General features: G+C 32.6%; 1 protein-coding gene across 3 annotated transcripts in view; it reads right to left on the reverse strand.

Annotated features, from left to right (window-relative positions):
- The window catches only part of LOC145247991 (nuclear receptor subfamily 5 group A member 2-like), a 364,710-nt gene that overhangs the window by 36,749 nt on the left and 302,143 nt on the right, over positions 1–25,818 (reverse strand). For all 3 annotated transcript variants that reach the window (XM_080109658.1, XM_080109657.1, XM_080109660.1), the window contains 2 exons: positions 8,503–8,643; positions 1,685–2,364 (listed from right to left, as the gene is read on the reverse strand). In XM_080109658.1, the coding sequence (XP_079965784.1) occupies positions 1,685–2,364; positions 8,503–8,643 (821 nt within the window). The remainder of the gene's footprint in view (positions 1–1,684; positions 2,365–8,502; positions 8,644–25,818) is intronic.

Below are 25,818 nucleotides of genomic sequence, written 5' to 3' on the forward strand. Positions count from 1 at the left end.
GAAAGGATCCAATGTAAAATTAATAGACTAAAAACGATTATTCAATTTAACAAATGATGCAGTTATTTTATATATATATATATATATATATATATATATATATATATATAATGATTTAATATACTGTTTTGTTTTTAAATCCTCCAAATAGCGTGTCATTATAAACAACTGATGATCCCTTATGGACATTGGTACTATTGTTTGTTCATGTAAATAAAACGATTCAGCGATGCAGGAAATTGACTTACTAACAAAATAATTTTCCAACAAAGGGCAATTTTTTTTTTAATATAGTTTTAAAGAAACTTCCAAGAGTCTATATATATATATATATATATATATATATATATATAAAACAATCAGTAAAGATTAAGTTTAGAAGCCAGAAGGTTCTGTAAACTTAGAGTAAATATAAATATTAATATTTATATAGTATTTCCCACCAAATAAAAAAACTGAATCCAATCAAGATAGGAAATGCAGTTAAAGAAAAATACAAATTTAAGACTTTGCCAGTACCAGCAGCTTCACTATAATATTCATTTGCTAATATTTTTCCTCTGATGAGAGGAATGCATTTCTATGTAAAATTAATAGACTAAAAACGATTATTCAATTTAACAAATGATGCAGTTATTTTATATATATATATATATATATATATATAATGTGTGTTGGGATGATTAATTGGAATAAGAAAAATTGGTGCCTATTTGCCGATGCCAAAACGATTCCTTTAATTATCTTTGTTTATTTGATTTTGTTTAAAGTAAAATCTTCCATTGCTGGTAATAATGATAAAACAATAAATATGTATTGATTTTAAAATACCAGTAAAGCTAAAATCGATAGATAATCATCCACAAGTGTACTTTGGAAACATTAGCATATTTAACATGTGTTTTTTCGAAAATTGGGGGAAATAACAATCTTATAGTTAAAGAGTTAGAGATTTATAAAGAATCAGAATTGGTAGTTGTATTAGAATTGTGAATTTAGCATGGAATCAGTAATTGTATCAGAATCGGGAAAATATAGGAATTGTCCCATCACTTTATATATATATATATATATATATATATATATATATATATATATATATATGAAATCTTTAGATTTTATAATATTCAAGTTGTAAGGAAGGGTCTTTTTATTTTCTTAAAATTTTATCCATTATTTACTATATTCAATTTATAGGGACTATTTTTTCATTATTTACTATATTCAATTTATAGGGACTATTTTTTCATTATTTACTATATTCAATTTATAGGGACTATTTTTTCATTATTTACTATATTCAATTTATAGGGACTATTTTTTCATTATTTACTATATTCAATTTATAGGGACTATTTTTTCATTATTTACTATATTCAATTTATAGGGACTATTTTTTCATTATTTACTATATTCAATTTATAGGGACTATTTTTTCATTATTTACTATATTCAATTTATAGGGACTATTTTTTCATTATTTACTATATTCAATTTATAGGGACTATTTTTTCATTATTTACTATATTTAATTTATAGGGACTATTTTTTCATCATTTATTATATTCAATTTATAGGGACTATTTTTTCATTATTTACACCTATAATATTCTATTCGATTATTATTATTGTTTACACCTTATACTATTCAAAAGAAAAGAAATAAAGAGAACAGATATCTCACCTTTAATTCTTTGAAAAAGAAAGAGTTCCGTGCCCATTCTACCATTAGGAAAAGACACTGGTCCACAAGTCGACATATCAGTGCAAACAATTTATCCGGATGCCATGCGCATTGGAAGCCTCCAAATTCTGTCTGGATGAAATTAAGCAGCTTCTGTTTGCGTTCTGTCTCGTTAGGCATCGTGGCCTTAAAGTCTGAGATGAGGGACGGTACATTTGGGGGCATTGCAGGTAGCTGACCAAGCAAGGTGGAGTGGAGAGGGTGCAAGGCGTTCACCATTGTCGGGTACTGCTGTAACGTACCTTGCATCACCATACCGCTGCCGGAATTCACCGGCTGGCACTCATTGTTTGAAATTATAAGGTGGTTGACCGGTGGGGAAGCGTCGTACACAGGCGACGGCAAAGACTGGGCTGGCGACGATAGAGGTGAGCTGTTTGCTCCACCACCTCCGCCGCTTCCCATTGTGTAGGATAGCTGGTTGCTACCCATCATTAATGCACTGGGTTTAATGTCCTCTACTGTCGTCGGCAAGGAATTCATGCCATTCCCCATATGCATCTGGCACGACGATAACATTTGTTGCTGTTGACGAATTGCTTGCTGTTTTAATGCGCGGTCCCGTTTATACATGGGACCAAACTTGTTCCTGCCCCCTCGCATCCGATCGGCTCGAACAGCTGGGAAGAAAAAGCAAAAGGTTACTGTTAGGACAATACAAAATTTACAATACAAGGGAAGTAACTCTTTACCTGTTTGTCCAGGGTTCATAAAGATTTTCAATGTCCATTTTCAAGGATTTTTCCAAGGCTTTCCAAAGTTTTTCAAGGCCTTTTCCAAACAAAATTCAAGTTTTCAAAACAAAATTTTATACATAAACAATGATATAATTAATCAAAAACAGTTAATAACTGCCAAAAGAAAAAATCATTTTTATTTTTTTATAAAACAATATGCCTGTTGACAATCATAGCTCCATGCCAACCAACTGCGATTAAATGTTATTTTCCTCACTGTAGATTGATCTATGCTGTATTTGTTTTACTTTTAAATTTTTAATTTCCAGTATTGTTGATACAAGAGTTATGTCAGTTTATCACAAAATTACCCGATGTTGTTATAGGGAAAACATCAGATTATTTTATGATAAAGGAAAGTAACTATTATCCACAATAATATGATGTACTTTCAGAACAATGTATTTCGATTTTATTTTCAATATTTAAAAGGTAATTTGATAGTATTTACTTCAATTTTATTTTTGATATTGCAATACAAATTTTTACTGAATATAAAGAATACGATTCTCGGACATTTTCAAGGCGTTTTCGAGATTTTCAATGATTTTTCAAGGTAATAATAGAAATAAGACCTTTTTCAAAGCAAAAGTCAAAATTCAAGGATTTTTCAAGTCTGTACGAACCTTGTTTGTCCGAGTCCGAGACTTTAAATTCTCATAACTCCTCACCAGATTAATGACTGGAAGTGGAGGGAAGGACAGTGATTTTCAAAATGGAGAAATAGGCATCATTCCCCTCTGTTTTCTCGAACTATTAATCTTATGTATCATGTTTGATTTGTTCTTATGTGTGTTTGTCTTTACAATAAATGTTGATAAGTGACCGTTAGTAAACATCTACTAATTTATCATGTGCTATTTCCTTTCACCATGTGCTGCACACACACACACACACATTAAGGCTTGACAACCTGTGGAAAGATGTTTTACGTAATATCGATGCTAACACATGCCACTATATAGCAGTTACATAACAAGTTGCAAACTTGAGAGAATAGAATGATTGACAGATCAAAGGTGAGAGGAGTTACCTTATTTAAGGAGGTGATGGCAAACCAACTTGGCAAAATTCTGACCCCTTTACTAAAAAGATTTGCAGATGTTGAAGTGTCTACTCTAATTTTTCAGATCACTTCATTTTGGAATTCTCTCCCTGCTCCCGGTTTACCTTACAACATAGTATATACAAGCGTGTGAGAAAATAGCAGCAGCAGCAGTGAAGAAAGATAGAATTAAAATTTGGAAGAATATAAAATAATTGTATCTCCATGATTTTCATGAAAAAAGTCCCCCACAAATTCAGCGCTGAATCTAATTTTTGTTGATACTGCATATTGGTCACTATTTTGGTGTAATCCACTCCCTCCCATCCACCCATTATGTTGATGAGATTATATTTAAAGAAACACAAAATCATCACTGAAACGATTGTACACTAATCTAATTCACATCAATGCAACGTCATATACAAAGAATATTATTTGAATTCATTAGACTACTGTTCTCATCTTGAGTGATTTTCACAACCTTTCGGTCGATGTAACCTCCAACCTTCTTCAGGTGTATCTTGTCAAACCTAGGAATTTTTCTGTTGAATTTGGACAGAATATACGAACGGAATCTTTATTTACTTTACAGGGGTAGCATGTTTTTGTTTTGTCAGCCATGACTAGATAGAAGTCCTAAGTAATTTACAATTATATTTTTCAGTCGATTACACTGAGAATTGAAACTTCAACCGAGTTTGACAAGATACAGTCGTCCGATGAATCCCAATAATATGAACAACTAATCCTCATCTCAAAAATTCAGAAATGTCAAATATATTCATTTCAGCCATAATTCCATCCGAGAGATCGTTTACATAAAATCAGGCATAATAAACATTGACCTCTGGGTCACATGCGTATTCATGACATGTTATTTAGATGCATCAAGGACAATCTTGATCATCCTTTTTGCCAAAAAGAATCTTATTCTATTACTATCCATCCAGTAATATCATATGCAATCATTTCCATGAGAAAATCTTCATGCAATTCTTGTGGGATGTTTGGTGTAAAGTGCCGTGCTGCTTGGTTGATATCGAAAAGTTGGAATGGCTTTTGTTTTGAAGAATTCCGTTTTCCATTGTTATTGTGATACCATTAACTCCTGCCCCTCTTAAGTGGGGTCTGGAAAAAAACGTATTCTAAGGCCACTGTATCCTGGAATTCTACATATTCCTTTGAAAAACGAGTGTTAATTATTCATTTTTTATGGTTTCTTATTAGATAATTATTTTTATTCCACTATTACGCTGAATTCTATTTATGCATAATTTCTACATTCTGCATAATTACCTAGAATTTAAGATGAAAGCATTTGAGCACGTTGAAATATTTATATATATATTTATATATATATATATATATATATATATATATATAAATATATATATATATATATATATAAATATATATATATATATATATATATATATATATATATATATAAATATATATATATATATATATATATATATATATATATATAAATATATATATATATATATATATATACATATATATATACATATATACAGGGTGTCCCAGAAGTCGCGCACCATGTAGATTTATATAAAAACAAATATGAATATCAATGAATATCAATTTTATTAATCAAAATCAAAATAGATGCTCAAATTGTTCACCTTCAGCCTGAATACATGCATCGATTCTCTTTATAAAACTATCTTTTACTCTAATGAGGGTTTCAGTAGTAATTTTTTGACATTCAATTATTATCGCATCTTTCAAATCATCAAGAGTGCGTGGACGATTCTGGTAAACTACAGATTTAAGATGTCCTCAAAAGAAATAGTCGCCTATATCGAATAAAATTTGAAACAAAAAAATATAAATATATGGTGCGCGACTTCTGGGACACCCTGTATATATACACACACACACACACACACACACATATATATATGTGGGGGGGGGGGGTTCAATTATATTTCACTCTTTGTGTATACCAAGCTTTTTTTCTTCCAGCATTATATTGTCATGCATTTTTTTTATCTAAGCAAAGAATTTCTAATTTTTCTGAAGAGTATATGCACGAAAAGAGATGGTATTGAAATAATAACTGTTTGTTCTGCAATGGAAATCGAAACCAAAACTTACGATGAATTCTTAGTATACTTTATTACAAGAAATGGAAATCTGTAACAATTAAACGACAGTAACTCAGACGTAAACATGACACACAACACACACACTATCATATTAATAGTAAACATTCCAAAGTCATAGGAGTGTTTATTTATTTAGCATTCATATTGTTTTATTGCTTATATTTTGTGACTTACACATGTTTCATTGAATGGTAGAAATTTACAAATCAAATTTTTAAAGACCTAGATAAATTCCTCAGGGGGGGGAAAAAAAATTTTTTGTTTTCTTGGATTGAAAACAATAAGTTATGGTAAAAGGAAGCGTGAACTTTAAAAAATCATAAGAATAAAAGAAAAAGAAAAATATCTTATTTATGACAGAATATTTTTTCTCTTATGATTTTTGATACTCATCGAATGAATTTCTGTACAAAATATATCTAAGAACTGTTAAGTGTTGTGACATTATGTTGAACAAAGATGGTGGCGTAGTTCAGATCAGATCCTGAGTGTAATTGGCAGTAACCACGATGGCGGGCAAGAATCAAATGCGGTCTGTGACGTAGTTAGTGGCGAACTGATTGAATCCAAAATTCAACAATTTTTCTAATAACTTTGGAAGGTTCTCATTGGTTTGTTAGCACAGCCGGTGGTTATAAAAATAATTGTCGAATTCATTGGTCTCATACCCCCATTAGGAGTCAAAAACAATATAACATAAATTATCTATGTGTGAAATTTGCAAAAGATAGGTTCAGCCGTTCCAGAACATATGAGGAAGAAACTTGCGCACTATACAAACACACAAAGCAATTTTTATATAATAGTAGATAAGTATACAGTAGAACCCTGGTATACGTCATTAACAATTTTGATAACAAAATACAGAGTATATAATCAAATAACCTTATGAATAACACCGTAACCAGAGGCCAGAACAACAACATAATCTAAAAAAATATTCTAGGGCCACTGTATCCTGGAACTCTACTGTATGTATGTGATATATATATGTGTTGCTTTGGTAAAATGTTTTTCAATTCTATTTCACTCTGTGTGTACACCGATCCCTTTTTGTTTAGAAACTTAATGTATTGAGATTGTCGGACTGACTTCCTCATCTTGGTTGTTATAGTCACAACGTTTCGGCCGTTTTGCTCTCTGGCCTTCATCAGGTGTTTTGTATCGAACTGGGGAACCGTTTGTTAGAAGTCTTGAACCCAACCCTTTATTATTATTACTACAGGGGTACCGTGTTCGGACTCCAGCTAGGCTCTGGGACATAGTTGCTGATAAAGGTGCTGAGTTCAATCCTGAACAAAGGCAGTGAAAAGTAACTTCAAAACAGAGAATCAGCAACTATGCCCTAGAGCCTAGCTGGAGTCCGAACACAGTACCCCCATAATAATAATAAAGGGTTGGGTTTGAGATTGCTAACAAATGGCTCCCCAGTTCGATACAAAACACCTGATGTAGGCCGGAGGGCAAAACGGTCGAAACGTTGTGACTATAACAACCAAGATGAGGAAGTCAGTCTGACAATCTCAATAAATGAAAACACCTTATCTCAAAAATACAGACAATTACTAACTTAATGTATGTTCAATATGACAACAGAGCATATATAAATTTTTTTTTTCTTCTTGCAGCATTATATTGTCATGCATTTTTTCTATCTAAGCAAGGAATTTCTAATTTTTCTGAAGAGTATATGCACGAAAAGAAATGGTATTTAAATAATAACTGTTTGTTTCTACATAATGAAATGGATTGGTAAAAATGGACCAAAATTTTAATATGCTGGAGGATCTGTTTTGCATGAAAAATAAATATTTGGATCTTGGAATCTAACTACACTGTTTTTCTTATATATATGTGTGTGTGTGTGTGTGTGTTCTATCTATTCTTATTACACTACATTCTTAAGCATATATTTCTGGAACATAGCCTTTCGTCATTGCAAGAAAAAAAGCTATAATCGACAAATTTCTCAGCATATGTGCAAATGCGGAGTGTTAAGGCAGTACAAAACAAAGCTACTTTTTTTCCTAAAACAACTCTAATCAGTTTCAACTAAAAAATCAAAATTATGAGAATGACACTGCGTGTGAATATGAGGGAAGGAGACAGGAAGTCATTCTTTGATGAAACAAAAGTTATCTATTTCCTCCTACCCTTCTCATGCCTTCATGAGAAAATCATTTTCAGTTTTCAGAGAGAACTGTTAGTAAGAGAAGAAAAAAGCAAGAAAGATAAAGCTAAAGAACTTTCTCTCCCACTGCAAGAACTTAGACATCAGGGTTGGAAAGTAGGATTGAGAAGTCAGCGCCCCTGAGGAGAAACACACTGATTTGCAAAAAAGTGTCCGGGCAGTCCTGTTGGCATTCCCTGATAAGGGCGCTTCAGGCAATTAGCAATAAACTAACCCCTTCTCAAAAAGAGAAGGCAAAGCCTGGGAGAGTGAACCTCCTAGAACTGCACAGAACTAAACTCTCACCATCAAACCAACAAGGATCAGATCATTACAGGAATGGTCTAATCTCTGTTAATTTTGGGGGCCCAGGATAAAACTCCCTAGATAAAGCTAGAAAGAGAAAAAAAAATGAAAATCCAGATAAATAGTGAAAAAAAAGGGGGGGGGGTTTAATAAATAAATTTGATCATTTTATGGCTAAAATAAACATATGGGAGCACAATAAAATAAAAAATGTTAAAAAAAACACCTAAGAAAGGAGCAGGTAACTCCGGAAATTATAAATATTAATTAGGATGATGTGTTATTCAGTGTTTAAAAACTCAGGAACTTTTTTTTTTTTTCTTACAAGCAAATGAGACTTCAATATGTTGTGGGCGAATTCTTACCTTCTAACTTCATCCCAACGGTAAGGCATTTTTGAAATCGACAATATGGGCATCTTTTTCGCTGCGTTTTGTCTATTAGGCAGTTTCGGTTATCTACACAAGAATATACTTTCTTGTTTTGAACTGTTCGTTTGAAGAAGCCTGCGAAAAAATAAGAACAAAGGCAAAAAAATAAGAGACAGTGAATTATATATAAGGAATATAGGTACATCAATCGATTTGATTGAAAAATTAGCAATTTCATCGATTTCGATGACAATAAAAAATATGGGAGTGTGAAACATTTGTTGATCATCAATCCCAGGCAACCTCAAGTCACCCTGCTAGTACGTAATATAAGTATGTATTTAAGTGCAAAACACGAATTTCACAGCTTCTTGCGACAAACTTGAAATTGTAGAAATGAAATATTTTAAAAACCATTTGGAAATACAAGCTCAAAAGTCCAGAATTGTCTAAAATAAGACAATGAATTCTTTCCACGGAATACCTATCTTATTCTATAAAGGTGAGAATGTGTGTGTGTGTGTGTGTGTGTGTGTGTGTGTGTGCGTGTGAGGACACTTCTCAACCTATATACTCAATGGATTTTTGATCTACAGACTTGAAACTTTGAATATAAGTTATTCAGACATATGGAAAACTTTTTAATCTGTTTCCATCCAGAAAAAAAGGGCTGCTAAGGGGTCAAAAGTGAAAAATTGGTGCATAGGATGCCACCGGATTTTTATCTGTTTCCAACTGTTTTGTGACTGCGCATGCACAGTTGTGAAATATGACAGCTTATGTTGAGTATGAGTTGGTGTGAAAACACTGTTTAAAAGTGATGCCAAACTGGTGTAATGGCTATTGTACTTGGCTCAATGTCTTTAGGTTTTGGTTTCGATCTCAGCTCAAGTTTTTTTTTTTTTTTTTTCCTACAAGAAGTGAATTGTTTAGGAAAAGCATAATACTTGCATGCACACGTCTTTTTTTTTTTTTTTTCCTACAAGAAGTGAATTGTTTAGGAAAAGCATAATACTTGCATGCACACGTCTTTTTTTTTTTTTTTTTCCTACAAGAAGTGAATTGTTTAGGAAAAGCATAATACTTGCATGCACACGTCTTTTTTTTTTTTTCCTACAAGAAGTGAATTGTTTAGGAAAAGCATAATACTTGCATGCACACGTCTTTTTTTTTTTTTTTCCTACAAGAAGTGAATTGTTTAGGAAAAGCATAATACTTGCATGCACACGTCTTTTTTTTTTCCTACAAGAAGTGAATTGTTTAGGAAAAGCATAATACTTGCATGCACACGTCTTTTTTTTTTTTTTCCTACAAGAAGTGAATTGTTTAGGAAAAGCATAATACTTGCATGCACACGTCTTTTTTTTTCCTACAAGAAGTGAATTGTTTAGGAAAAGCATAATACTTGCATGCACACGTCTTTTTTTTTTTCCTACAAGAAGTGAATTGTTTAGGAAAAGCATAATACTTGCATGCACACGTCTTTTTTTTTTCCTTCAAGAAGTGAATTGTTTAGGAAAAGCATAATACTTGCATGCACACGTCTTTTTTTTTTTCCTACAAGAAGTGAATTGTTTAGGAAAAGCATAATACTTGCATGCACACGTCTTTTTTTTTTTTTTTTTTTTTCCTACAAGAAGTGAATTGTTTAGGAAAAGCATAATACTTGCATGCACACGTCTTTTTTTTTTTTTTTTCCTACAAGAAGTGAATTGTTTAGGAAAAGCATAATACTTGCATGCACACGTCTTTTTTTTTTTTTTCCTACAAGAAGTGAATTGTTTAGGAAAAGCATAATACTTGCATGCACACGTCTTTTTTTTTTTTTTTCCTACAAGAAGTGAATTGTTTAGGAAAAGCATAATACTTGCATGCACACGTCTTTTTTTTTTTTTTTTCCTACAAGAAGTGAATTGTTTAGGAAAAGCATAATACTTGCATGCACACGTCTTTTTTTTTTTCTTTTGCTTCATTTCTTTTTTTTTTTTTAAGAAATTTAACGTTACGTTTAATACGGTACTTCAGTTTATAATCAGTAAGTATTCTGCATTAATTAAAACATAATGTTTATGCATATTTTACGACCAAAGTAAGAATGTGCGTGTGTGTGAGAACACTTCTCAATGTATATACTCGACGAATTTTTAATCTACAGACTTGAAATTTGATATATAGGTTATTCAGATAGGTGGAAAACTTTTTAATGTTTGCATCTGGAAAAAAAGGATTCTTAAAGGGTCAAAATTGAAAAATTGGTACGTGGGAGTTGGATTTTTTTCTGTTTGTTAATGGTTTTACGATTGCGCATACGTGAATGGTTCACATTACAGATTACTTATGTTAAATATAAGTCAGTTTAAAAACACTTTTAAAGAGCGTGTCACGCTGGCCAAATAATTATCGTATTTGACTCACTGTTTGTAGATTTTGGTTTTGATCTTAGCTCAAGTATTTTTTTTTTTTTTTACTTACAAGAAGTGAACTGTTTAGAAAAATAAAAAACATAATACTCGCATGCACATGTCTCAGTTTACATATAATATTTATGTATATTTTATAACCGAGCAATGCTGTGTGGTCTGCTAGTAAGTACATATTTGATTACAAAACATGAAGAATTTTACAGCTTCTCACAACAAATCATAGAAATGCAATATTCACAGCTTCTCACTGAAATCGTAGAAATGCAATATTTTAGAAACCATTTGGAAATACACCTAAAACTGAAGACCCACTACTCAAAACAACGAGGTATTACAAAAAGGTTGATTGGGAAGCCATCAGGGAGCTCATCAGAGATGCCCCATGGCAAAATATCTTTACTCTTCCAGCGGAACAGTGTGCAAATGAGACCACTGAATGGTTCAAAACTGCTACTGAAGCACATGTTCCCGCACAGAAATTCTATAGCAAGCCCCACTCTCCCCAATGGTTTACTTCTGCTTGTGCAGCTGCCATATCTCAAAGGAAACATGCGTTCCGCAGATTCAACCGACATAAGTCCAGCTCAAATAAACAGAAGTATATAGAAGCTAGAAATAATTGTAAAAGAGTGATAGAGACAGCTAAGACAGATTACTCTGAAACCACCAGAAAGCGCATCGAAGCACAGAAATTAGGAACCCGGGATTTTTCGAAAATCTACAACAGCATAGTTAATAATGGACAGTCAACTATTCCCCCACTAACAAACAATCATGAGGTTGCTTGCACGGCAACTGACAAGGCTAATCTGCTTGCCAGTCGGTTTGCCTCAAACTCCACACTGAACTCGGTACACCACTCACTCCCTGATTTTCCTCTGCGAACAGACGCCCCACTAGACGATTTGAAAATCACTCCTTCTCAGGTACATGCTATTATAAAAAACCTAGACACCTCAAAAGCATGTGGACCAGATCTCATCCCGGCTGTGCTATTAAAAAAATGCTCTGCCGAGGTTGCTCCAGTTCTGTCCAAACTTTACAATAAATGCCTTAACGAATCTTGTTTTCCCGAGTGCTGGAAAACCGCCTCTGTGGTACCAGTCTTCAAGAATTCTGGTCAAAGAACTTACCCACTAAATTATCACCCCATTAGCCTCCTTCCGCTTTTCGCCAAAATATTTGAGTCCTTAGTTAATCAAGCCTTAGTCCAGCACCTAACAGCTGCTAAACTCCTAACTTACAAACAATATGGATTCAGGCAAGCCGTTCAACAGCAGATATCTTAACTGTAGTTTCTGAACGTATATACCGTTCATTGGAGAAAACAGGGGAGGGTAGAGCGGTGGCCCTTGATATATCTAAGGCTTTTGACGATGGTCTTCTAAGGAAAATTAGATCATATGGAATCACTGGAAGAATTCATAATGTAATTAAATCCTTCTTAAGTAATAGAAAAATCAAAGTTGTCCTCGACGGTCGTACATCCAAACAATATGACATAAATGCGGGAGTACCTCAGGGGTCTATCCTTGGACCTCTATTATTCCTGATATTCATAAATGACCTCCCTGATAAAATTGTTTCGGAGATGGGTATATTTGCTGATGACACCACTCTCTATAACAGATATGAGGGGAAAACAAATGAACACATATCAAAGGAAATGGCAGAAACACTAGAGGATGACCTCCAATCTGTAGTGGAATGGGGACAAAAATGGTTGGTCACATTCAATGCTGCTAAGACTAAGCTTGTTTCCTTCAATAACTACAAGAAACCTTCTCTGCCACCAATAGCAATGGCCAAGAACACATTGCCTGAAAGTACTTCTTTAAACTCCTCGGCCTAACGTTTACAGGGAATATGAACTGGAATAGATACATTGAGAGCATTGCCAAGGCTGCTGCAAGGAAGGTTGGCTCCCTCTACCGTGCTAGAAAACTACTTACACCTGACAGTATCCTATACCTCTATAAGGCAACCATTCGCCCATGTATGGAGTACTGTTGTCACATCTGGGCTGGTGCATCTGCTGCTTGTCTCTCGCTCCTGGACAGGGTTCAAAAGAGAGTCGCCAACCTGATAGGTCCTGAACTGTCATCTAGGCTTCAGCCTCTGTCCCATCGACGAGATGTTGCATCCCTCTGCCTGTTCTACAAATACTTTAATGGTGAATGCTCTAACGAACTGCAAACACTTGTACCTCCCTGACGTAACTACCCCCGACAAACCCGACAAGCTACTAAGTCTCATCCCTTTACAGTAGAGATCCCTAGGTGCAAGAAAGCCTTTTACTCCAATAGTTTCTTCCCCAGAACTGCGCGTCTTTGGAACTCCCTTCCGGGATTCTGCTTTCCCAACTGCAATGATATACAGAAGTTCAAGTGTAATGTTAATCTTTCTACTCATCTCCATTCATAATGACCCCACTAATTATGTCCCTAATAGTAGCCCCCTGCTTCAAAGTGGCACTGTGCCTTGTTTGGGGTGAAAATTGAATAAAAAAAAATTTTTTTAAAAAACATGCTCAAATGTCCAGAATTGTCAAATGATCTGACATGGAATTACCCTATAATAAGTTCAAGAGGTTAGAATTTTTACCAATTATTTTACATAGTATCGACACAGATGCATGAACACCAATACTTTACAAATGGATTGATATAACTTAAAATTTGATGAAAAACAATTTTTTTCTCAATGAAATTTAAGTAAAATATTTTTTTAAAAAACTGCATTTTTACCTGAGGAACTTATCTATCTCTGAAGATTTGTTTATTAAATTTCTACTATTCAATGAAACATGTGTAAGACACAAAATATAAGCAATAAAACAATATGAATGCAAAATAAATAAGCTCTTCTGTGGCTTTGGAATGTTTACTATCAATATATAACAAGTCCAATAATTTAGGATATTTACATATTATTTACAATGATGCAAACACACTGATATTTAAAAAAATGTATTAACCCTTTATGACCTGGTTGAACTAATTTGTTCACTCATAAATAAATCAATATACCGGCATAAGGGGAAATTGCTTCAAACACGTCTTGTATGTATTAGTTCAGTGTCTGAATAGATGCCAGATACCTCCAGACTGTAACTGTCCATTGCTTGCATTCAGTATGCCACCGTTTGTCTCAAAGAGTGGAGGATTTCATTTATTGTCAAAAACACACTTTTTTTTCAAGCACTATCAAGACAAGTTTATGAAATGCAAAAATCCTCAGTGGTAGTTTAACGATTGAATTTCATAATTTTTCCAGTTTGAAGATAATCATAGTATTATTACCCTTTTTTTTTACATGGGAATCACCACTTATCAAGGTCCATAAGCCACTCGGGGATAAGGGTTATTTTGTGTACAATAATCAGTGGGATAATATTGTAGTAACAGTTGGTATTGGAGATTTGATAAAGCGTCTTAAGGGGGCGATTAATCAGGAATTTGTTTATGCTGAACTTGAAGATGTCCAAGTTGTAGTCAGGTGGGAAACAGGCAAATGGAAGAGAATTCCACAGGCGTGCACTTCTCAGAAAAAAGCTATGTTCATGGAATCTACGTTTTGATTTAGGCACAGATAAAGAGTGGAGGAAATTACTGACAGTGGTTTTAGCTAGAAGGGTGTTTATCATGAAGGATTGGTGAGGGGGGACCAGAGATTGGGGCTCGGACGAGCACTTGCCATGGAAATAACGATAAAACAAAGACAGGCTTGCAATGTCTCTTCTTCTTTAAACTAACTAAAATTAACAATTTTTTAATCCTTTACCCCATAATTCAGGTCATAAAGGTTTAATATAACTGAAAATTTCATGTAGAGAAATTCTTTATCTCTATGAAATATTTTGTATTTATAACTTATTTTACCCCTTTTTTAAGGGAGGATGCTAATTTGTATAGGTGCATCTCTAAATGGTAATGTTTATAAAAAAAATAATCGGTCCGTGTTACTCACCGTGTTGATGAGAATATATATTCCAAAATTTATCATAATCGGTAAATTAGTTTAGGAGTTTATCCTGCACAACAAAACATATAGTATCTTCCTTCAGTCTTGACAGACTATAGATACCCACTTTAAGGGTGCCTGTGCAGGAAACATTTTTTGTGGCAGTTGCACAATCTCCAACCACATATATCCTGAGTTGGCATTGTTAAATTAAATAACTAAAATAATTCAGTGGCAAGTGGAGGTTCAGGACGACCTAGATCACGCTAACGGTACCACATTCATGCCGCTTTGATGCGGATGACAAGTTTTTAGCAGACATACAAACACACACACACACACACACAGACAGAATGAGAACATGCTACTACCGTGGATTAAATAAAGGTTTCTGTTTGTAATTCCATGCAGATCCCAGAGTTTGCCAAGATCTAAATGGAGAAAGTCAAAGGATACATCGGACGAAATGTTGTGAAAATAAAAGTCAAGATGAAAACAGTAGTCCGAATAATACAAATTAATTAATCATCTTAAAAATTTAGAAACATAAAATAATCATAGATGTGAGGTCGTAGATTTATGATTTGTCATATTTCAAAACATAAATTCAAATATAGCTGATCATAAAAATAAATATAGAAAATAACAATGCGTTTTCTTGTTTTCTTTAAAATAAATAATTTATTGTAAAGATTAAACAAGCTTCAGACTTAAAATATCTTCATCAGGTTCTGAGATTTAAAAAAAAAAAATGTTTAAATCATCTTTCCCATTGGAGATACAAAATTTCTTGTAGATAGTAGTCCGTGGAGGCGTTCCTATTTACAATGCCTCCCCACGGGACAGAGTTTGACACCAGGGTCGTTTTTTAACGTGGAGAAAAGGAACAAAAATAAAAATTGTCTCAGTCGTGAAGGATTTCTCCTCCACTGACAGAGAACAAGAAATTAAAGTGCAGCATCTGAAGAACAGATACTACACTGTGATCTTGTCCCGAAGGCAAATGTATTGTGCTACATGTGGTATGGGTTAAAAAGAAAAATGTTGGCACTTTGAAAAAAATCCGTTTTGTATTTAAAACACCACATGGTTATATGAAAGTTAAAAGCTGGTCTATTCTTTAAGATAAACTAGCAGGGAAACCCAAAGTTACCCGGGATTGAATGAGGATTAACAAATGCCTCACTCTCCCATATTTTATTATCATCGAAATCGGTGAAATGTCCATTTTTCAATTAAATCAATTAATTACCTGCCCTCGTTGGTGACCCACTCTGGTGCACCAAGAGGAAGCTTCATACACCTCTCTGCAGTGACTTAGTCTAAAATACATTGTAGTTTACATTGCACTATAAAGAACCTACTGTTGATTTTATAAAATTATTTTTATGTAATGGCTTGAATTAAAGTTTAAAATGCAAAAGTCAAGTATCATGGTGCAATTATGTTCTAAATGGAAACATTCTTTTAGAGCGCGCTCCTGTCATATTAAAGAACCTACTGTTGATTTTAAATGTTGGGCATTTCATCTTGCGATAAAACTTTTCAAATGCACTTGCGATGTTAAGCTGTGTAAGGTATTAACTTTAGTCAAACTCGCCTGTTCCTTCTTTCATCGGATTTTTTTAATTATCGAGTATCAGTACTTATCGAAGACATTCCAATGCAAAACCTATCTAAGAACACTGCCAGGCACATAAAGTACATTTGTGTGAAATTTCAGTCCAGCTATTTATGAGTCCATAGGGAACGAACACACACAAAGTTCCTTTTATATAATAGTAAATGATTTTTGGAGAAAAGAAAAACAAGAAAACACATTGTTATTTGTTTTTTTTTAAATTTTCATAATAAAATTGAATTACGAAACAATATTTTCAAAGGGCCAACATTTTTCTTATTAAAATCAGCAATAGCATTGGAAATTCTTTTAATAGTCCAAAACAATTGATTTTGCTTTAATTACATATTGGCATTAAACACAATCTATATATAAAAGTAAAATTGTCTGTGTGTACATTTCCTTACCAAACTACTGTCAAATTTGGAAAAATCTCTTCAATCGGTTTTCGACCAGAAATTTGGTTGTCAATGGATCAATGTTCAAAGATTTGACCTTTTGAGAACTCTACCAAACTCCTCTGTCAATTTTGAGTCTAAACATTTGAAATTTTAGATGTAGGTTACTTCGAAATGGATCAAACTAATTTGATTTGAGCCCAAAACAATAAATGTTAAGGGGTCAAAATTTGACCTCTACCAAATTACTCGGCCAATTTTTGGTCTAAACATTTGAATTTTACATAAAGTGTATTCAGACATAAAGCATGCTTTTTAATCTGTTTTTGGCTGAAAATTTAGCTGCCAAGGGGTCAAAGTTAAGAAGATTTGACCTTTGCTGTCTCTAGCAAACTATTCAGCCAATTTTGAGTCTAAGCATTTTAAATTTTACATAAAGGGTATTTAGATATGCACCAAGCTTTTTAATCAGTTTTTGAGCGAAAATTTGGCTGGCAAGAGGTCAAAGTTGAAAGAGTTGACCTTTGCAGACCTTACCTAACTTCTCCGCCAATTTTGGGTCTAAACACTTGAAATTTTAGTTGTAGGTTACCTGGACATGAGTCAAACTTTTTAATATACATATGCACATAAAATTATGAACAGTGCATAGGGTCCGAGCAAAGCCGGGCTGAACTGCTAATTTAATACATTATAGAATTTTAGCCTACAAATATTCTATGTATCCCATATAATATTATAAAGACATATTATGTATCAATTTTCAGTATTTACTTTAACAGTGCTCAAGACATGAGTAGAGCTATTATGAAAATATATTTATGGCAATTATGTTACATAGGTACACCCATGTTTCATGCCCATCAGGTTGAAATGTATGGAATTCATGTTACTAAGTGTTTTTATATACACATGTGGTGTTTAGTGTAGCTAGCTAACCAATCAGATACATTGTTATTCCCTCCCACAGGCTAATGTTTTCATTAAACAATGGTAGGGTTTCTCTTGAAATTTTATTTTGCTTTTTGTAGATAAGATATGCCCCTTTTGTGTGTGTCGAATTAACACATGACCATATTTTAACATGGAAACAGCTTGTGAAAATCAAGCCTCCTACAGAAAAAAACCATGACTAAGGACTGTGTATATGAGATCGCATGCAAGTTAGGAAAACCATACAAAGATACGACATGTCGTACACTAAATGTACGGTTAGAAGAACATCAAAAAGCCATAATACGTGGAGAGATTGAAAAGTCGGATATAGCTGATCATATCCGGAGGGGAAAGGGAAACCATCTACCATTATTGGATGTAGTAAAAATTATAGAAGGAGAAGAACAGTGGAGAATAAGACGACTCAAAGAAGCAGCACAGATGCTGGGGAATAACTAATTACTAAGTAGACTTAGTATAGAATTTAATACGATATGGGAACCGTTAAATATAAATAATAGATAATATATACAGTAATAAGTAAACAACAATGCAATGGAGACACTTTGCTTTATGATTCTTTTTTTTAATTTTTCGATATATATATATATATATATATATATATATTTATTTACCAGTGGTGAAAAAACCGGACTAGAGTGCTCAATGTGTAGTCAGAGCAGTATATAGGATATTTATTACTGTGAGTCCAGAATGAGTTTACAAATTGTTTCAGCTAGAGGAAAATCCTCAAAGAGAGGAAAAAATCCAACTAGCATCGTCAGAATTCATAGATGGACTAAGTTATAAAGTTATAAATCTTTGAGGATTTTCCTCTAGCTGAAACAATTTGTAAACTCATTCTGGACTCACAGTAATAAATATCCTATATATATATATATATATATATATATATATATATATATATATATATATATATTAGTAGTAATAATTAATTATAAATAATGATATTTATAACTAGAAATAAAAACAGGTTTAAGGTTCCCTAAATTTGTATTAGAATTGTCTGCAAGACCCGTGGAACAGTGCTTAGAGTACTTGGAAAAATCAGTTGTAAAAAGTGATATTCTCTTGAAGGTTGAAGGTTCAATTCTCAGTGTGGGTAACCGAAAAAATACAATTGCAAATCACTTTGGACCTCTATCCAATCATGGAACGATTCATTTGCTTGTTCAGTCATGGCTGACAGAACTAGTGAAGTAAATGTATGGCTCCATTTGAAATTCCATCTAAATTCTTGAGTTCAACAGAAACATCCCGAAAGGTCCCGAGTTTGACAAGAAGCTGAAGAAGGTCAAAGGTCACATTGACCTAAACATTGTGAAAATGAGACAAGATGAGAACAGTAGTCAGATGAATCCAAATAATACGAATAACCAATCCTCATCTCAAAAATTCAGAAACGGCTAGCATTTGAATAATAATATTCCGTTCAGTAAATCCTTCGGTTCGTCAAGAGTTTCATGATGCGATCAATTCCTAATAGGATATTTTGCTTATCACAATACACATCATTCTTGAAGATTTACCAGTTGATGCAATGACCGTCACGTAGAATGATCCCATAGATAGGCATGTATCGGTTAAACAATCTAATAAGAAAATTATAGACCTTTTCCCATGAGCAAGATAAAATCCACAAATAATGGGGCGCCGCAGTTAAATGAAATGGATTCATTTTGCTTAACATACAGATTTTTTTGATTTTTTTTTACAAAGGAGTCATCAATTATCAAGGCCCGAAAGCCACTCGAGGATAATGGTTAATGAATGTAAGGTGGTACTTTAATACTCGTTAGTGGCATACATTGGGTAAAATTTGGAGTATTTAAAGGAAGGCTCAACAAGAACTTGTTTACATAGGACTTGAAGGTTACCATATTGTAATCATCCGGGAAGCAGACCAATGGAACAGTATTCCACATGCAGGTAGTTCTAGGAAATAAACTTTGTTCATGGAATCTGCGCTTGGATTTAGGCACAAATAGAGATTGGGGAAAATTGTTGATAGTGGTTGTAGCTAGTCAAGTGTTTTGTATAAATATACAGCAACTTGATGTGCTTTCCATTATTGTGAACAACTGTAGGTCAACTTGCTAGTTTTAAGAACCTCCCTATTCAGTAGTTTATAAATATTTTCTCATCTGTTCTGAAAACTAAGGTTGCCTATAATTAGGTTCATTATGTACTCACTTGGAGTTCTCACGCAGGTCATCATCAGTGATTACTCACTGCCAGTAACCAGTGATATTCCCTGGAGTCTGGATGACAACAAATCTCTCGATTTCCAGTGCTTTCCACCTCATTTGATAACCTTTGCACATGATTTTGTGTTATCGCAACAGCTGCTTAACATTGATTTTTCTGTTGACAGCAACCATTGGTCTTCACTGGGATTTGGGTGGCAATAAGCCTCCTCAAGGTCCCGGTCCTCTTTGCATTCTTTCGTGGAGGTCTGGTTAGTGCTTTCTCTCCTTGGTTATTCTATACTATGAACCTCCATAGCTATTTTGTATGGCATTATATCAGCAGAGACTGATGCCTTTTTTTTTTGTATTTATTTTAGTTTAACGTTGTATTATCCGTGATATAAGCGTTGTTTAAATTTTAAAATGAATTACGTAAGGTTTATAAGCCAAATAACACAATATATTGTAAAATAAACATTTGTTTAAAATTAATATTTCAACTTAATACGCCATTATCAGAATTTTACTTTTTTTTTTTTCATCTCCACGGTGGAAGTTGGAAGAATATAGCAAGAGAATCTGCACGTTCTTCTTCAACGATACATTTTTATTCATTTTTTTTTAAATTTTTATTCATTTTTTTTTATTTTTATTCATTTATTTTTATTTTTATTGATTTATTTTTATTGATTAATTTCTTATTTTTATTGATTTATTTTTTTATTGATTTATTTTTATTTTTATTGATTTATTTTTTATTGATTTATTTTTTTATTGATTTATTTTTTTATTGATTTATTTTTATTTTTATTGATTTATTTTTATTTTTATTGATTTATTTTTATTGATTTATTTTTATTGATTTATTTTTATTGATTTATTTTTATTGATTTATTTTTATTGATTTATTTTTATTTTTATTGATTTATTTTTATTTTTATTGATTTATTTTTATTTTTATTGATTTATTTTTTTATTGATTTATTTTTTTATTGATTTATTTTTATTTTTATTGATTTATTTTTATTTTTATTGATTTATTTTTATTTTTATTGATTTATTTTTTTATTGATTTATTTTTTTATTGATTTATTTTTTTATTGATTTATTTTTATTTTTATTGATTTATTTTTATTTTTATTGATTTATTTTTTTATTGATTTATTTTTATTTTTATTGATTTATTTTTATTGATTTATTTTTTTATTGATTTATTTTTTTATTGATTTATTTTTATTTTTATTGATTTATTTTTATTGATTTATTTTTATTGATTTATTTTTTTATTGATTTATTTTTATTTTTATTGATTTATTTTTATTTTTGATTTATTTTTATTTTTATTGATTTATTTTTTTATTGATTTATTTTTATTTTTATTGATTTATTTTTATTTTTATTGATTTATTTTTATTGATTTATTTTTATTGATTTATTTTTTTATTGATTTATTTTTTTATTGATTTATTTTTATTTTTATTGATTTATTTTTATTTTTATTGATTTATTTTTATTGATTTATTTTTTTATTGATTTATTTTTATTTTTATTGATTTATTTTTATTCATTTATTTTTTTTATTGATTTATTTTTATTGATTTATTTTTATTTATTTTTTAGTTTTATTTATTTTTTAGTTTTATTTATATATTTTTTTATTGATTTATTTTTATTTTTATTCATTTATTTTTTATTCATTTATTTTTTTTTTTATTATTCATTGATTTAATTATTTATCTTTTTTTTTTTTACACAATGATCACCACTTATCAAGGCCCGGAAGCCACTCAGGAATAAGGGTTATTGCAAGTACATTACGTTAGTGTGGAGATTTGATGAAGTGTTTACTTAAGGGGGCGGTTCATTAGGAATTTGTTAACGTTGGACTTGAACAATCCAAGTTATAGTCCGGTGGGAAGCAGGCAGAGGGAACAGTTCCACAGGCGTGCAGTTCTAAGAAAGAAGCTTTGTACATGGAATCCACACAGATAAAGAGTTATTGATACTTATCAAAGACATTCCAATACAAAACCTATCTAAGAACACTGCCTGACACATAAAGTACCTTTGTGCAAAAATCGGCCAAACCATTTTTGTGTTTTTAGAGAATGAACTCACCCACACACAGTTCTTATATATATATATATATATATATATATATATATATATATATATATACACACACGTAAATTCCACCATATCTGCAGTATTTCATGGGTCGGGTAGATGGGGACAGCTGAAAATGTAAACAGTATATTTAAGTGGATGGACCACACGCAAATCTCCATTTAATCCAAGCAGATTTTTAATGACCAATTTTCTTTTGAGCTTTTAAAATCTTTGGTACAATTCGATTCGCAGGCTAAACCGACAGCAACCTGGATGAGAATGCATCTACTCTGACTTGAACTCATGTTTCAACATGACGTCATCGTACGCAGGTTCTTTTGAGCATATTTAACGCAACTGCGATCGTGTGCATTTGGGTAAGGATGAAACCGAAATAAATCAGTCACCTTATCAGCTGAGGCGATCGCATTTAATGAGATTTAACTTTTGATGTCAATCAAACAACAAAACTTTCACTAACATCTTTCAGGGTTTGCGATGATTCTTTCGCCTGAATATCACATAATCCTTGATGCCATCTTACACCATCAAAACGCACAACTCATTCCTCCTCCTCCTCCTTCCCGCAGGGTCTTTTTCACCCTCTCCTCTCTCCATCACTCTCTTTCTCTGATTCTTCTCTCTCTCTCTCTCTCTCTCTCTCAGATTTTCTCCATCACTTTTTCTATTTGACTTCATCCATCACTCGTTCTCTCCACTATTTTCATCTTCATCTTTTCATTCATTATTTCTTTTACTCACTCCTCTATGGCTTCAACTGTCTTTTTCTCTCCAGACACGTGGATAGAAAACTCTACAACCCCCCCCCCACACACACGCACATAAATAAAAACCTATACACACACACACACTGATATAAACCTATACGCACATGGATAAAAAGCTGTACACACACAACAGAAACCTATACACGCACACACTGATAGAAACCTGTACACACGCACATTGATAGACACCGATACACACACACACGCACATTGACAGAAACCGATACACACACACATACACACATTGACAGAAACCTATACAAACACGCACGCACATTGACAAAAACATATACACACACAATTACAGAAACCGATACACACACACACATTGACAGAAACCGACACACAAAAACACACATTGACAGAAACCTATACACACACACACACATATTGACAGAAACCGATACACACACACACACACGCACGCACATTGACAGAAACCTATACAAACACGCACACATCTATTAAAAGGATAGGACATGATAAATATTCATGAGCACATTAAGAATAATCTCATTTCTATCAGACATGAATAAAAAAAATACTCATCACCCACTTCATGTCCGTTTAAAACAAAAACAAAATTTTCATAACCTGTTGATAAGCCAAACGCGAAGGATTGTCGCATGTCTCATGGACAAACCTTCATTTCAACCATCAGAATATTTCTTGACATTTAGCAAATAATACAATAACAATCCATGCACATACAGAGCTGCCATAAACGGTTATCAGCTCAAATAGAGGACTGAGCACGAACGGTTCAAGTTCACTTGCGAGTACAGGGAAGGCTAGCTACTTGGATGAGATGCATTAATACCTTTGGATAAAGGGGCACAGAAAGGGCTACTTGGATAAAGTATGAACCTGTCCAATGGCTGTTTAGCATGAGACGTGGAGTTGGAAGCGATTAAAGGATCAGTGCAATCGGTAAAACTATACAGATTATAAGTGCAGTGGTGTTTATTGAAAACTGAACCGGTTTCCTCCAAAGTAGGAACTTTCATGGGAATATCAAATTTGCAAATAGTTCCCATTCAATTGTATATTCCTGCTTTTTTTTTTTTTTTTTTTTTTTTATATACTCACCTTCAACCTACTATTTGGGACTATGCATAGGAAAGATAAATAAGATGTTGGTTTACGTTACATTTAAACTTCTGCATATCAGCACAGTCAGGGAACCAGGCAGCAGGAAAGGAATTCCAAAGTCTAGCTTTTCAAAAGAAGAAACTATCAGAGTAGAAAGCTTTCTGGCATTTTTAGTGGGTCAACAGTGGAGGGGTGAGATTTTGTTGCTAAGCAAGTTTGTCGGAGATATGTACATCGAGGGAGCACAAGTTCATCAGAGCACATTCCATTAAAATACTTGTAAAACAGTTACAGAGATGTAACATTGCAGCGATGGGACAGGGGTTGGAGCTTAGTTGACAAAGTGGAATGTATTAAATTGGAGACTCTTTTTTTTTTTGGACCCTATCCAAGAGAGAGAGACTAATGTTAAAGGAGACGACAACATTAGGCTTTTGCAGTTCTAGCAGGAAGGTGTTGTCACTTTCCTACATACAGCACCTGGTATTTCCAAATGGTCACTCGTGCGAGTATTATGCTTTTTCTAAACAGTCCACTTCTTGTAAGTAAAAGAAAATACTCAAGCTGAAATCAAAACCAAAACCTAAAGACAGCCAAGTACGATAACCATTAGGCCAGCTTGGCAAGATTTTTAAAAAGTGTTTTCAAACAAACATACTTAACAGAAGGAAGCTGTCATGTTTCACGAGTGTGCATGCACAGTGGTAAAACAGTTGAAAATAGATAAAAATCCTACCACCAATTTTTCAATTTTGACCCTTTAGCTACCTTTTTTCTTTTTTTCCTTTTTTTTTTTTTCATGAAAACTGATTAAAAAATTTTCAATATAACAGAAGTCCTTTCTTAAAGAGGATCAAATGGTTACAGACATTTAATTATTGATTTTTTTTTTTTTTTTTTTTTTTACCGGAAAAAGATATGATACATAACTACAGGTGTAAAGACTTTCAGGGTGGTTCATAAAAAATAAAATAAAAAATAAATTAACAATTTTACATTAATCAAAAAAAAAAAAAAAATGGTCATAAACATGAAAATATTGTCAAATCATAAACAGGAACAATTAATGAACAAGTATAAGTTAAAATTTGAAATTAATGTTTTTTATATTTATTTTAGAAATTATCTAGTTAGTGCTCCATGGAAAATCTTTGTCCTGTTCAGGGGCTCCATGGGTGTCCTGAAGTTTGGAAAAACCTGAGCTAAATTATTATTTAAATAAAACGAATATTTGTTTTTTCAGAATCTTCTGGATAACGATCTTGTATGTTTTACATTTGAGCCGATGAAACTTACAAACTTCTTTGTATGCATCTTGTCGCACGCTCAAATATGTACAGAATTTAAATAAAGCTTCGGTTCAAAATTTCCTACCAATTCCAGAGATTGACAAGATGCATACAAAGAAGTTTGTAAGTTTCATCGGCTCAAATGTAAAACATACAAGATGAGAAGAGCGGTTTGAATAATGCACATAATCTAAATTTTTATGGAAATCGCTCCAGACAAGGCATAAAGTCACTTGATGTAAAGAATTTTTTTTTTTTTTTTTTAAGCTAATACTTCAAGGTCAAAAACTTGCCAATGATAAGTGTTAGATGAAATAGATTTTTACTCCCAAGATAGCAATTCTTCCCCTTTATCAGAAACATCACTCCTGGAATGTGAGGACTAAAGGACAAAATAATAAAAGAACTAAATAAACCCAAGATCCACTTTCTAATCTCCTATTATCCATCCTTATCGCGAATAAATTTGGTATCATTGTTT

The sequence above is a fragment of the Euprymna scolopes genome, chromosome 26 (assembly GCF_053919585.1).
Source record: "Euprymna scolopes isolate OS-2025 chromosome 26, ASM5391958v1, whole genome shotgun sequence".
Classification (NCBI taxonomy): domain Eukaryota; kingdom Metazoa; phylum Mollusca; class Cephalopoda; order Sepiida; family Sepiolidae; genus Euprymna; species Euprymna scolopes.